Source organism: Pan troglodytes, chromosome 9, assembly GCF_028858775.2.
Source record: "Pan troglodytes isolate AG18354 chromosome 9, NHGRI_mPanTro3-v2.0_pri, whole genome shotgun sequence".
Taxonomy (NCBI): domain Eukaryota; kingdom Metazoa; phylum Chordata; class Mammalia; order Primates; family Hominidae; genus Pan; species Pan troglodytes.
In genome coordinates, this window is record NC_072407.2 from 21,464,623 (window position 1) to 21,478,417 (window position 13,795).

At 50.6% G+C, this 13,795-nt stretch overlaps 1 protein-coding gene across 11 annotated transcripts in view; it reads right to left on the reverse strand.

Annotated features, from left to right (window-relative positions):
• The window catches only part of ABCC8 (ATP binding cassette subfamily C member 8), an 83,930-nt gene that overhangs the window by 12,117 nt on the left and 58,018 nt on the right, over positions 1–13,795 (reverse strand). For 8 of the 11 annotated variants that reach the window (XR_001707184.4, XM_024347002.3, XM_016920513.4 and 5 more), the window contains exons 17-27: positions 11,908–11,943; positions 10,282–10,317; positions 9,478–9,576; positions 8,360–8,444; positions 7,632–7,712; positions 5,484–5,621; positions 3,365–3,490; positions 2,327–2,426; positions 1,859–2,100; positions 1,593–1,759; positions 462–531 (exon numbers count right to left, since the gene is read on the reverse strand). Coding sequence is in view for 10 of the 11 variants with exons in the window: in XM_024347002.3 (XP_024202770.3) it covers positions 462–531; positions 1,593–1,759; positions 1,859–2,100; positions 2,327–2,426; positions 3,365–3,490; positions 5,484–5,621; positions 7,632–7,712; positions 8,360–8,444; positions 9,478–9,576; positions 10,282–10,317; positions 11,908–11,943 (1,180 nt within the window). In the remaining variant the exon portion in view is untranslated. The remainder of the gene's footprint in view (positions 1–461; positions 532–1,592; positions 1,760–1,858; positions 2,101–2,326; positions 2,427–3,364; positions 3,491–5,483; positions 5,622–7,631; positions 7,713–8,359; positions 8,445–9,477; positions 9,577–10,281; positions 10,318–11,907; positions 11,944–13,795) is intronic. The other 3 variants (XM_024347003.3, XM_016920517.4, XM_016920514.4) reach the window with 1 other exon arrangement.

Below are 13,795 nucleotides of genomic sequence, written 5' to 3' on the forward strand. Positions count from 1 at the left end.
GGGGTTACAGGAGTGAGCCACTGAGCCCGGCCTTGCTCTCCCTTTATTATAGGCACGTATCTCATCTCTCCAGCTACAAGGTAAACTCCCTGAGGTAGGAATCGAGATTTTGTTTTCACACCATCTGGTACAATGGTAAATAAAGAACACAGGCTGAATCAAAATGAATATTCTCCATACAATCAGCCACCTTGGTTCAGAATATGCTGGAACTTTACTAGAGAAAGCCAGTGGGATCTCAGGTGGAAGCTAAAGGGATCTGGTTTCCCTCAGCCTTACTGTGAGGCTCCTACGAGGGAGGCCCCAGCCCTGAAGCAGCATTATAATCGGATTGGGGACACTGGCTTCTTCCCAGAGGGCTGTGATCACCTGATCTGGGGAACCCAGCCTCAGACAGGAGAAGCCCCCAGGGGTCCGAGGTGTCTCTGGAAGGGGGGATAGTGTGGCACGGTCCTCTGTACCTGGTCGATGGTGTTACAGTCGGATGAAAATCTGTTCAGGATGCTCCCAAGGGGCGTGGTCTCAAAAAACCTAAGAGGCAGCCAGAGGAAGAGTTACTCATTTGTCCATTGATTTAATTCCTGTTTACTGAATGAGATAGTTACTTATTTCATGTAAGTGTCTCTGGAGTCATTCATGGGTCTGGCATCCTCTGCCAATTTGTAGACATCTGGCCTGTATCCCCGTGAATTCCTGCAGCTGCCCAAAGGGGCGCTGGCCTTTCGTTAGCCTTTCAGTTTCTCAAGCCCATCCGACCACTGCCGCCTTTCTCAGCTGCCGGCTCGGCCTGACTCAGCAGCTGTCCTCCTGGGACACAGAGTCCTCTCCAGAGGGACAACCTGCCAAGAGGAACAGGGCCCTGGGGACAGCCTGCCGGCTGGCTGACCCAGAGTCAGCCCAACCCCAACCAGGGAGTTTCAGAACTACAGAGCTGGGGCAAATAGAGAGTAAAAGTAAATAAACTTGGAGGCCATATCTGTGGGCCACAGAAAACTCATGAGGCTGGAAAGTAAAAAGTGCAGTTAGATTGTGAGGTCTAGCCTCGACAAGGGGCCAGAAAATCTGTTTGCCTGTTGTGTTTTTAAACCAAGTTGGCCAACCAACTGGGCAGGGACAACTTTAAACCTCTTTGACATCAAGTGGCCTTTGAGATTTTTATCCATCCCATTACAGGAAATTATTAATAGAACAGCTACCTGTTCCCCCAGTGTCAAAACCTGAGGCTGGCTGAGGGAGAGAGAGGGAGGGGAGGGCAGGGAGCTGAACTCACGGGTGGGGATGGGCAAATTACACCTGCTTAGGGAGGAGAAACCAATCTTTACTTGGACGTGCAGACGCTCACTTTAAAGGGCCATGGTGACAATTAGATGAGCTAATCACACACAATGCCTATCACAGTATCTGGCTGAGTAAATGCCAGTTTCTCCCTGCTTCTTGCACAAGGAGGGCACTTTTACACACACTGTCTCCTTGAGTCACCCCCACAAGCTTGTGACAGGTTGTTGTATATCCCCATTTTATAGATGGGAAGACTAAGGCTCAGAGAACAGTGACTTGCTCACAGTCCCAGCCTGGCCAGGGGAGACAGGTACCTCATGGGGGCTAGGATGATACGGTTTAGCAGGCTGCGGTGCAGTCTCTTGGCCACCTTCAGCCCTGTCCACTCCACAGTGACAGACGTGACGAGGCACAGCACAATGCCCAGGCTGCAGAGCACCGTGAACACCATGGCATAGACAGTCTGGTCGAGGGTGCACTCCTTCACAGGCAGAGAGTGATTTGGAGTTCCGGGGTGCCCATGGGCTCAGCCCTTCCCCCATCCCCACTCCCAGCCTCTGCCATGGGCCGCCAGTCACACCTGGCTGAGGGAGCAGTTCCTGGCTGCAGGGGTCAGGGTCAGGGCGCTGTCGGTCCACTTGGCCAGCCAGTAGTCGATGGCCACCAGGACCATGTGCTTGAGCAGCTGTGAGAAGACCAGCAACGACAGGAGCAGGATGCCGGCAGAGGATAGGTACTTGGCGCAGGCTCGCCATGGGATCTCAGCACGCTGGTGCAGCACGGACGACAGGTTGTCATCCTCCTCGCTCTCAGCTGCCTCCTCTGCAGGCCGCAAGAACCCACTCTGTGGCTACATATTTCCATCCCTCTGAGGGTGAATCAGGGGGCATTTTATCCCCACTTACTGAGGGGACAATGGGGGCACACAGAGGGAAGCCATTTAATCAAAGGCACACTACTGCACCACACCCAGAACCCCAAACCTTAGCCTCTCTGTGGCTGATCAGACCTCAGGCCATAATTTCACTCCCAGTCCCATTGCCTGTACCTTCCTCCTCTTCCTCATCCTGCAGAAGGCCATCCCTCGAGGACATGGCACGAGATAGGCCCTTGGGTGGCTCTGTGGCTTTTCTCTCTGTGACAGTCTCCTAAAAGACAGATGTGGCCTGGGCAATGTCTTCAGGATATATGGTTGGTGGGGGAAGGGGAAGTTAAGGGGTAACTACTCTGGTGATGACCAATGTCAGATTTCTACGTTGTCCCTGCCTGAGGGAGGGGCAGACAGACACACATTCATCTTGCCAGGATTTAGTCCTTCCCTTTCATCAGATAATAGCACCCCCATATCCCTGTGGGGAACCACTCTTCCCCTGTTTTTAGTCTCTGTGATTCAGGTTGATCTGGCTCCCAAAGTGGCACATGACCCAGGACAGGCCAATCCTCACATTCCACACCGCTGGCCACAGTGATTTGTTCAGGGGTGGGCACATGACCAAACTGGACCAATGAGACTCAGCCCTGGGACTTTTGCTGAACTATGGGGAAAGAGGCACTTTTTTTCTGGCAGAGTTGTTGAGCTGGGAGAATGTAAACCTAAGACTGCTGGTGGCCCTCACTGATACCATGAGAATGGAGCAAATTTGAGGGGAGCTGAGCCAATTTGAGGGGAGCAGAGCCAAGAGATGGGAGAAACAGATTTCTGATGGCACCGACTACCTGGATCCAGCATACTTAAAGCTATGACACACCTGGACTTTTTGGTTTCATGGGTCAATAAATCCTTAATTCCCTCTTGTTTTCTTTGCTTAGTTTTCTTTGCCAGTTTGAGTTGATTTTCTGAAACTTTGCAACTAAATAGTATCTGACTACCTCAGGATAAGGTGAAGGTGCCCACCTGATTCTGCCCTGGGCACCTGGCACAGGTACTGTCTCTCCTCTGGTAGGAGCCAGTTCATGCCCAGCTCCCACATCTGCCCTTTAGGGGGCTTCCTGGGGCAGTAAGGACAGGAAGACCTTTATGAGTTCAGGTTCTAGCAGAATCTTTGCATCCAGGGATGGCTGCTTGGCCACCCCTGGATATACCCACCTTCTCCAGCTCTTGGTCCTGTCGGTTCATGAGGGTCTTCCAGTGCTCAAAGAGCTGGCATTCAGACCTCTGGAAGTCCTTGAGGGTACCCTCCCTCTGGATGGTGCCATCCTTCATGGCAATGATCTGGAAAGGCAGCAACAAACCTGGTTTGGGGGCTGGCTTGGGAGGAATGGTGGTCACATCCCTCAATTGTGGAGTCTGAGATGGAGGTTGACACATCCCTTTCCTCACTACAAATGGCCACCAGCTCATCCACTGCAAGTGGGCTGGTATTGATAACCTACCCCAACCAACGTACTCCTAGGACCTAGAGTTCGGTACATCTGAGGCGTATTTCTCAATGGCTGGGTTTGCAGAGCAAATTAGTGCATCCTGCTCAAGCTGGCTGGTTACTCACAAGGACTCCACCCATGGCAGCGGCCATCATACACTAAGTGGGCTCATTGTATACTACCCTTAGCTCCTCTTGACGGCGGGTCTGGCAGCCTCCATCAGGGCTTAGCAAAGCACCTGCTGGTCTAAGTGTGTGTGGTCATGCCTCTTTGGAATCAATAAATTTTTTTTTTTTGAGACAGGGTCTCACTCTGTTGCCTAGGCTGGGGTGCAATGGCACCATCTCAGCTCACTGCAATCTCTGCTTCCTGGCTCAAGCCATCCTCCTGCCTCAGCCTCCTGAGTAGCTGGGACCACAGGTGCACGCCACCATACCTGGCTAATTTTTTGATTTTTTTTTTTTTATAGAGATAGGGTTTCACCACGTTGCCCCAAGCTGGTCTCGAACTCCTGGGCTCAAGCAATCCACCCGCCTTGGCCTCCCAAGGTGCTGGGATTACAGGCATTAGCCACCGCGCCTGGCTCAATAAAACTTTTTATCTGGAACACTTGATGACACCATCACATAGACCTCACATTAATTCAGACACCCACCCCTGCTGCCCTCACCCCCTCTCACCCTATGCTGGGGTTCAAGGGGCTCGAGAGTCCTGGTCACTGATTCCTCAAGGAACCCAGCACTTCTGTGTTCCTCAGGATTGTCCTGAACTACAAGGTATTGCCAAGGTCACTACAGAAACTCAGAAACAAACCTTCTGTATCTGTATATATATTTAAATCTTTAGGTCTTTGGGTCTTATCTTTGGGCCTTTTTTCTTTGGATGATTTTCTTTGGGTCTTTTTTATACTGGAGGGGGTCTCGTCATACATGGAAGGAAGATTTATTGTGGGGAAAATAAGCAGAGCCATTTGGCACCGGCCTGAAGCTCAGAGAGGGCCTCAATTTTGGCTGTTGTTTAGAGGAGAATTTATATAGGAGTAGGCAAGACCTAGAGTTCAAAAGTTACATGATCTCCATCTTAAAAATTAAGTGCTTTCTAATGAATCAAAAAGTAATTATTTTCTACCTACTGAAGAGTATGGAAATTTAGTTAATGAGGGGTTTCACAACATTGGACTCTACTGATAATATTGAAGTTTCTTCCTTTCTTTCTTTCCTTTTTCAAATTTTCAGAGACAAGGCTCTGTCGCCCAGGCTGCAGTGGAGTGCAGTGGCATGATCATGGTTCACAGCAGCCTTAAACTTCTGGGCTCAAGTGATCCTCTTGTCCTGGCCTCCCAAAGTGCTGGGATTACAGGTGTGAGCCACTGCACCCAGCCTGAAGTTTCTATTACTACTGCTATTGTTTGGTTCCATATTTCCCATATGATTCCCGGGGTGGTGCATCCATCCACCCCGGGAAGGTCATAGGGTGGGAAGATGGCTTTTCCATCCAAATGGGCACTCCCCATGACTGGGGGGATGGGTCATCAAAAGGGCAGGAATCAGAAGGTGAGAAGTGAGCACTTGATTATTCCTGAGACTTCTTGGTGCCAGCCTTGAGTGTACCATGGGGGCCCAGGCCAGGATGGGGAGTGTCTGTGGGTCTAGGTGATACCAAACCCCTGGCCTGTACAGGGGCTCCCTGAAATGCCCAGCATGCATAAAGCCATCCAGTGCTGGTCTCTTATGCTTTGTGGCCCTCAGCAGTTGCTACCAAGACAACGGATTGGTTCCTGCCAAGATGCCTGACAGCCTCCCCAGCCCTGCCCCCTATAGCCTGACCCCCTTGTTCCCCCTCACCCAGTCTGCATGGGGCAGGTACTGTAGCTTGTGGGTCACTAAGACCACTGTCCTCTTGTCGTCCCGGAGCAGCTCAAGGATGCCGGCCTGCATTAAGTGGTCACTCAGATGGATATCCAGAGCTGAGAAGGGGTCATCCTGGGCAGAAGGGAGAGGAGGAGAGTAGAGGGTAGGGAAAGGCATGGCGGGGAGGGATGACAATGAGTATAAAACCCATTAGAGTTCTATCAACTCTGCTCTAGGGACTGAAGCTAGTTAGCTGTGTGGCTTTGGACAACTCACCCAACCTCTCTGGGCCTTGGTTACCTCATTTAAAATGGGGCAGTTGTCAGATATCACTCTCAAACAGATCTAATCACTTCACTGCCTGACTCCTGGACCTTCAACGGCTCCCCATCATCTCTAAAGTCAAACCCTGTGGGCTGGTGTTCCAGGTGCTTTATAACCTCTCACTTTCCTTTCTAGACTCATGCTTCATCTGTGCTTTCCCAGCACTCCGCATTCCAGGTTCCCAGGAAGCCTGCCGTCTGGGCCTTCTCCTGAGCTGTTCCTCCGCCTGGAGTGCTGTTGTGCCTTCTGTCTGCCTTGTGAACTCCTACCCATCCTTCGCTCACCTAAGCACCAGTTCCTCCTGCATCCTGTCCTGACCCCCACGCCTACCCTTCCTTCTCCCTATTCCCGTGACACTGGCGCAAAGCCAGATCTGATCATTGTTTGTCCATTCCTGATTATGGCACTCCCAAGAACTGAGACTTCTTGTGCCTGTGCCTGGCACAGAGTAGACGCTTCATAAACGTTTAGTGCCTGGCACAGGGTAGACGCTTCATAAATGTTTACTGAAATAAAATGTCCACTTCACTTTTCTCTAGCAGGGTTGTTTAAATCTCATGAGAGATCGCGAATGCACCAATGCTTTGTAAAACGCTGTGTGTGTGTCAGACGGTAATGGAGACTATGAATCTTCCCACTGTGAAGTGTCTTTAGTAAAGGAGTGCTTGTGCGTGTGGTGTAGGGAGAGGGGAGGGAATAAAGCTGGAATCAAGAGACTTGAGCTTCCTTCTTCCAACTCACTGTGCAAATGGCCTCCCTCTTTCCTTCTGTTTAATTGACTCTCCCTTTGAGGCTCTCCTCCAGGAAGCCCTCCCTGATTACTCCAGCCCTCACAGTTGTCTCCCTGGACAAGGCCCCCTCATAGTTTATGCCACACAGTTTGGATTTGAACTGGGCTGGGCCTCTTGAACTGGGTGAGCTCTGTCTCCCTAATCAGATTCTAAATCTTTGAGGCCAAGGACTGGGTCTTAGAATTCTTCAGTGTCAGTCAAGGCACCTGACACAACAGAACTTGACATGAAGTAGTGTAAGGATTGTGAATAAGTTCTTTTTTTTTTTTTTTTGAGACAAAGTCTCGGTTTGTCCCCAGGCTGGAGTGCAGTGGTGTGATCTCAGCTCGCTGCAACCTCCGCCTCCCGGGTTCACGCCATTCTCCTGCCTCAGCCTCCCGAGTAGCTGGGACTACAGGCGCCTGTCACCACACCCGGCTAATTTTTTGTATTTTTAGTAGAGCTGGGGTTTCACCGTGTTAGCCAGGATGGTCTCGATCTCCCGACCTCGTGATCCGCCCGCCTCGGCCTCCCAAAGTGCTGGAATAACAGGCGTGAGCCACCGCGCCTGGCCTAGTTTTATCTCATGTTTGATGGCTAGTGGTTACCTGGAGTGCTGTGTTGAGAAGGATTCTGAGGATGAGTTAAGTTCCATGGGAAATAATGCTGTGAACAATTAGCAATGTCTGCACTGGGCATAAGATGGGAAGTGGCAGCACACATTCTGTTATCAGCCATTCTTATAGTCGGGCTGCATAAGTGTTGAGGGGTTGGGCTGTGCCACAGACAGGCAGCCTATAACTACAGCTTGCCTCTCCTCATTGGCTACTGCAGAGCTCAATCTGAAGTCTGCAATGGGTCATTTGTGCTATCCTTGCCTGCCTCAGTTTCCCTATCACTAGGATGATAAGGCAATATCTCTGGCAGGAGGGATTTACTCCTGGAGAGGGAGATTGTTGGATGATGGTGGGGTTGCGGGGAGGTGGAGGTGGGCAGTTAGGCCTGGGAGGCAGCCAGAGACCAGGACCCCAAGGGAACTTGCACTCACCAAGAAGACGACGTTGGCGTGCTGGTAGAGGGCTCGGGCCACACTGATTCGCTGGCGTTGACCACCAGACAGGTTGATGCCCTGTCACCAAAGAGGAGGAACAGATCATGCCCTCAGCCATTCAGGAGACACTGTCCTGTACCCTACTGGACTATGAGCTCTTTGGGATGGAGGCCTGGCTCTATCCACTTCTTTGCCTGCTTCTCACCTTGCATAGAGAAGGAACTTGCACGTGTTTACTGAATTCATTCAGAAGAGGGCAGCATGAGCCCCAAGTCTTTAAAGATTCATTGTGTAGGTGCTAGGGACCATCTGACCAGTACAAACAAAGACAGAGGCAGCAGGGATTAAAATCACACAAAAGGAGGACAGTCACAGGAGAATCTTATTCGTCTAAGCTTGTGGAGGGGACCCCATCTGGAGGATGAACAGGAACAATACAACCCCAGGCTGAGCACAGTGCTGTGTGGGCTCTCAGTGCATACCTGGGGCACAAATGAAGAAGATCCCCAGCCTGGGAGGGCACTAAGCTGACCTTGCCCTCCAAGCAGGACTGAAAACCTGTCAAAGGACATCATCAAGAACAACATGTTTGACCTTACTGCAGGCAACTCTTCAGCCTTCAATGTCTCCTATTTCCTAGTTACCCATTGTCCTGAGTAGTGTCTCAGGGCATGGTAGGTTGGGGGTCCTGGCTTTGAAAAAACCCCGCAGAGGCTGCTACTAACCCGTTCCCCAATCTGGGTCTGGTCTCCATGGGGCAGGATGTCGATGTCTGGCTGCAGAGAGCAGGCTTCAATGACCATCTTGTACCTGGCATGGGTAGAGGCAGGGGATGCAGCTGGTCAGCCTGGTCAGAGTTGGCCCGAGCACTTGCAGAGGGTCATTAGTCTCCGGGTAGCTGTGCCCAGGGTGAGCAATGGCTTTAATAGGCCTCCCGCTTGGGTGCAAGCAAACACCGTGTGAGCTTGAAAAGAGCTGAGGTCAGCACTTCACACAGCGTTTGGGCAGGTTAAATACTAGAAGGATGGAATTGGTTGGGAACAAATATGCAGAGTAAGTGATGAAAGGGCGCTCATGATCTCTGTGCAGTGGGAAAAGCTGCAGCCGGAACCCGTGCTTGGGGCACTGCAGGGAAAACCACTGCTGGTTGGTTTAGGCAGTAATGATGATGGCTGGTCAAATATTTGCCCAGCCTGTTCCTCTCATACTTCCCCAGCCAGCCCTTAGCCTGGGCAGGTGCCAGCCAGAGTTCATGGAGGCATCAGAGTATGTTGGTGACAAACATGTACTTAGGTGTTAGGCAGCTTTGGATTTGAGACCCATCTTGGTCACTTACTGGCTGGGTGGCCTTGGGACCTTTCTGAAACTTGGTTCTTCATCTGTGGAGTGGGAATAACAATAATATCTACCTACTGAGGTTGTTGTAAGCATGAGAGGAAATTCCGTGTACAAAGAGCTCGGCACTGTGCCTGGTATGTAGTAAGAGCACAGTCGATGCTAGCCCTAACTATTATCATTGGAGGGAAAATAGTGCAGGAGCCAGGCGAATGGAGACTCACAGAGAGAGCTAGCTAGCCCTCCCACCAGCTAGAGAAAAGGCAGCGGGGCTCTCTCCCTTCCCTCCACTCCTGCCCTCTCCCCTACGGGAGCTGGATTGCCCCAATGCTCAGGCACACCTGGCCCCTCTCCAGGTGCACCATATGGAGAGTCTGGAGTGCAGATAAGCACCTAGGGAGTGAGATGGCTGGGTGTGGGTGATCGATGGAGGGGCCCGGAACTGGGGCAGGCTGGCCAGAGACAGTTCCTCCCGCCCCCATCCTGCCTCCCTCCGACAGGCTTTTACCGTTGTTTGTTGAAGGGACTCTCAAAGATGATGTTCTCCTCCACAGTGGCATTTAGCAGCCATGGTTTCTGCGAAGCATAGGCCACAGGGCCTCTCTTCCTGGAAAAAGCAGGGCGGGAGTAGGGGGTGCAGGAGGCATTCTCAGGGGCTTGTCCTCAGAGGCAGTTGTCAAGCTGATGGCTCAGACGGAGGCAAGGGGATGGGGAGGTGCAGTTGGTAGAAATCTGCTTAGTGTGGCCTCTGGTGGCCTTGCCTTCCCCCAGGCAGGTTTGAGAGGTCTGGGTCTCAACTGACTGGGGCAGCAGGACCTCATCCCCTCCCTGCCCTACACCCAGCCTGCCCCAGCCCTGCAGTCTGTTGTTCCTTAGTCAGGGAGGAGCCCAAAAGTGTGATCAAACCAAGGGAACACTCAACTTCTGGCTTCCTCCCTCTTTGGGTAGCCCTCAAGCCACTGGACTTTGAAGTCAGCAGGTAATTCTCCAAATGGAAGAACTTTTTTTTTTTTTTTTTTTTTTAAAGCAGAGCCAAGGAAGCCACATTTTGAGTGATATGGTTTTTGAAGAAAAAAGAAAAAAGAAAAAGAGATCCCAGATAAAAATGATCTTATGTGAAGAGAGTAAATGGATGCACAGAAACAGCAGCAGCTCCCAAGCCACCTGGTGGAGCACAGGGGCCCTCCCTGGCCTCCCCCAACACTGGGGCTGGGGCTTGGGGGCTGCCCAGCAGGGTGATATGGCTCCCTTGGGCCTGAGAGCACCCTGAAGGGAGTTGACCCTGGGGGGCAATGTTCCCAGGACGCGGTACCTGATATCCAAGTCGGTCGCTGTCTCCCGCTCTGGGCTGCAGCAGGGGAGGAAAGGCATACTGAGCTCTCATGGGAGTGAACCATGTCCTCCAGGAAGATTCTGAGCTCCCTCCAACCCAACATGAGCATGCCTTTACAATCCCCTGGACCCAGTCTATAGCCACAAATGCTGCATAGAGAGGTGTGGAGAGTGGGGTGTGCCCATCTTGGGGAAGCCTCTGCTGCCTGACCACGTGGGTGTGTGAGGAGGGCCCTGGAGGACCCAGTTAAGAGGGAGAATGGGGAGAGGTGCCATTGGTGCAGGCTCTGGGGGGAAAACTTGTCAGATCAGGAGTATGAAGCCCACAATGTGGCTCCTCCAGACCCAGCCTCTGCATTCAGGTTGGAATGAATAGGCTGAGGTCTGAGGCTGATACAGCTGCACAAACAGCTGGGGCAAGGAGTGCTCTGGACAGAGCCAGGCCAGGCCAGGCAGGCTGACACCAGCACCTGCACTCTGGGGCTGGGAACCCGCAGCCCTGGAGCTGCGAGGGCTCCAGGCATGATCTGCAGCCCCATATGGCCCCATCAGAAGACAACCACGGAATGCGGGGGATCTGCCAGGGATGTCAGGTGCAGTGCCATGTGCCCTGGACTGCCCAAGCTGCTCCCGTGTCAAATATTCTGCCACTCTGTTCTCATCCACATATGCAAACTTGTCACATGCCATGAGGTCTGATTTTTGGCTCAAGAAATATGATCACTACCATTACAGAGGCTGAGCCTGTCATCACATACTGACAGTTGGGGACAGGGAGGGAGAAAAGGCAGAGAAAATATACCAAAGTGAAGCCTCTTTGGTGTTGGAGAGCAAAGGCCAGAGGCTTAAACTTATTTGCAAAGCTGAGCCAACCTTCCCATCCTGACTTCATACCACCTCTAGGGTATCTCAAGTATTTTTTGGAGAGGTAAGGGGAGGGAAGGTTTTGAGGGACTCAGAGCCTCATTAATCTATATCACTTGGATTTTTTAGATTTGCACATGAACATAAAGCAACAAGACTGAATTTTCTGCCTGGCCTGAGGGACACCCATCTCCTTTCCTTACAGTCATATTTCTTAACTTTCTTTTCCATGATCACCCCTAGAGCCTTTTTAGATATACTTTTTTCTGTCTTTCCTGTCACTTAAAAAAAAATCAGAGGTTTAGAAAACCTCTGAAACTAAAAGTACATTCACCAGGTTGTGCAACTATCACCACTATCTAATTCCAAAACATTTTTATCTTCCCCAAAACAAATCCCATACACATTGGCAGTCCCTTCCCTCTCTCTCCCACCAGACCCTGGCAATCGCTAATCTATTTTCTGACTCCATTCACCATGAAATTTCAGCACCACAGATATACTGGCATCTGTTTGGTACTTTGGACAGCCATAAAGCATTGCAATGTCTAAGTGTTTTCTGTCCCCAAGAACCAAATTTTGCCCTCACTGAGAATGCAGGCCTTAGCCCCATGTCTCTGAAAATATGTAGGCTGCACACCCCTGAATCCATACTCGGCATTACCCACCCACAAGTCCCCCACCCCCACCCTGCCCCTTCCCTTTGTTGAGACCCACTTCTGACCCAGTCCCAAGGCTGTACCTGGGGTCCTCTCCTATCTCGCTGTCAGGAAGGCTGCTGGGACACAAATGGGACAGACCAACACCAGTTAGTTCCCACCCCATTGCCTTTCCATCACGCTGAGTCTTAGGGGAGAAGCAATCCCCACCCCCAACCCTCCCACCCATTCCCGGGGTTTCCAAATGGCCTCTGTGGGGTCAGAAAGCACTCTTCTCAATCTCTGTCCCTCCCACAGCACCTGGATGGGTACCCTCCAAATAGCATGTGCTAAATCAGCGTTCCTGGCATTGACTCAGAGCAGCAGTGAGGCTGGCTGGGCATCAGGAGCATTTTATAGTTGGAAAACTAAATCGCAGAGAGGGAAAGTGAGAGGACACAATCATTTCTTATAGTGTTTTCCAAACTGTGGATAGGGACCCAATCACTGGGTCTGGAATAAGTAGGCGGCAAGTGCATTTGAGGAAAAAGAAAAAAAAAGAATAGATGAAATCAGTGTGTACTGCACATGGTACTGTATTTTTCGCGATTTTTTCTCTTGTTTATAAATGCATAAATATAGTGGACTGTAATGTCAAATGCTTTTCATACTGTGGATTTTGATAACTTAAAAAACACTGAGTGAGGTGACTTGAATTGTGATGCCAATTTTGCCAGTGCTCTATCCCCTCCCCCAGGATACCTCTCAACCTTCCAGAAGCAGCCCCTTGCCAATGAAATATATACTTCTGACATGAACATTTGGGGGAAAAATCTGCTTTATTTTCATACAGATCTTACTTTAATAATACTAAAAACAGCTAAAATTCATTGAACTTTTATAAGCACCATAGTAGTATTTTCTCTCTCTCTCTCTCTCTCTCTCTCAGACAGGGTTTCACTCCTGTTGCCCAGGCTGGAGTACAATGGCGTGATCTCGGCTCACTGCAACCTCCACCTTCTGGGCTCAAGCGATCCTCCTGCCTTAGCCTCCTGAGTAGATGGGATTACAGGCACGTACCACCATGCCAGACTAATTTTTGTATATTTTTTGAAGAGACAGGAGTCTCATTCCCTATGTTGCCCAGGCTGGTCTCCAACTCCTGGGCTCAAGCGATCCTCCAGCTTTGGCCTCCTAAAGTGCTGGGATTACTGGCAGTGAGCCACCGTGCTCTGCCAGTATTGTCTCTTTATAAAGCTCAAAATAACCGTATAAAGGAGGTTTATTTTGATCGCCCTCATTTTACAGATAAAGAAAGTGAGGCTCAGAGAAAGGCTAAGTAACTTGCCCAAAGTCACACAGCTAGTAACTAGTGGAGAAAATAGCTCTGACTCCAAAGTTCATACTCTTAAATGTCATGGTACATTACTCCCCTGTGATTTCCCATGCCATAACTCTGATAAATGCCCCTTGTCAGGAGAACTAGGATGGACGAAATCAAGGATGGAAATGAGCCTGATGAAATCCCCCTCCTGCTGAGCGTCAGGACTGAATGAAGATTCTGATGGGTACGTAGTCCCCAGTCCCCTCTTTTCCTGTTCTCTAATCTTCCTGGTCTCATTTCATTCTCTTAACCCAACCAAACTTCATATTCCCTAACCATCAGATGGCTGTAATTTACAATTTATAGACAAGCTGGTAACATGAGACATAAAAACCTAAAGCTTATAAATTCCAGCACTGCGGCCACAGCCCAGATAAGCTTATCTCTGGAGTCTTCCTGATGTGACTACTTCCAGAGTAGCAGAGGTGCTTATTGATGCATCTGTGGCATCCCTGAGGACCCCAGCACACAGTAAGCTCTCCGGGCCCTAACTCAGTTTGCAACATGGTCTGCACTGCTCAATTAGCCCTCATAATGGACTACCTTCCTCTCTGATCAGCTCCTGTGTAATTCGTTCATCCCCAGTGGAATTTTAAGGCAGGAAGAAC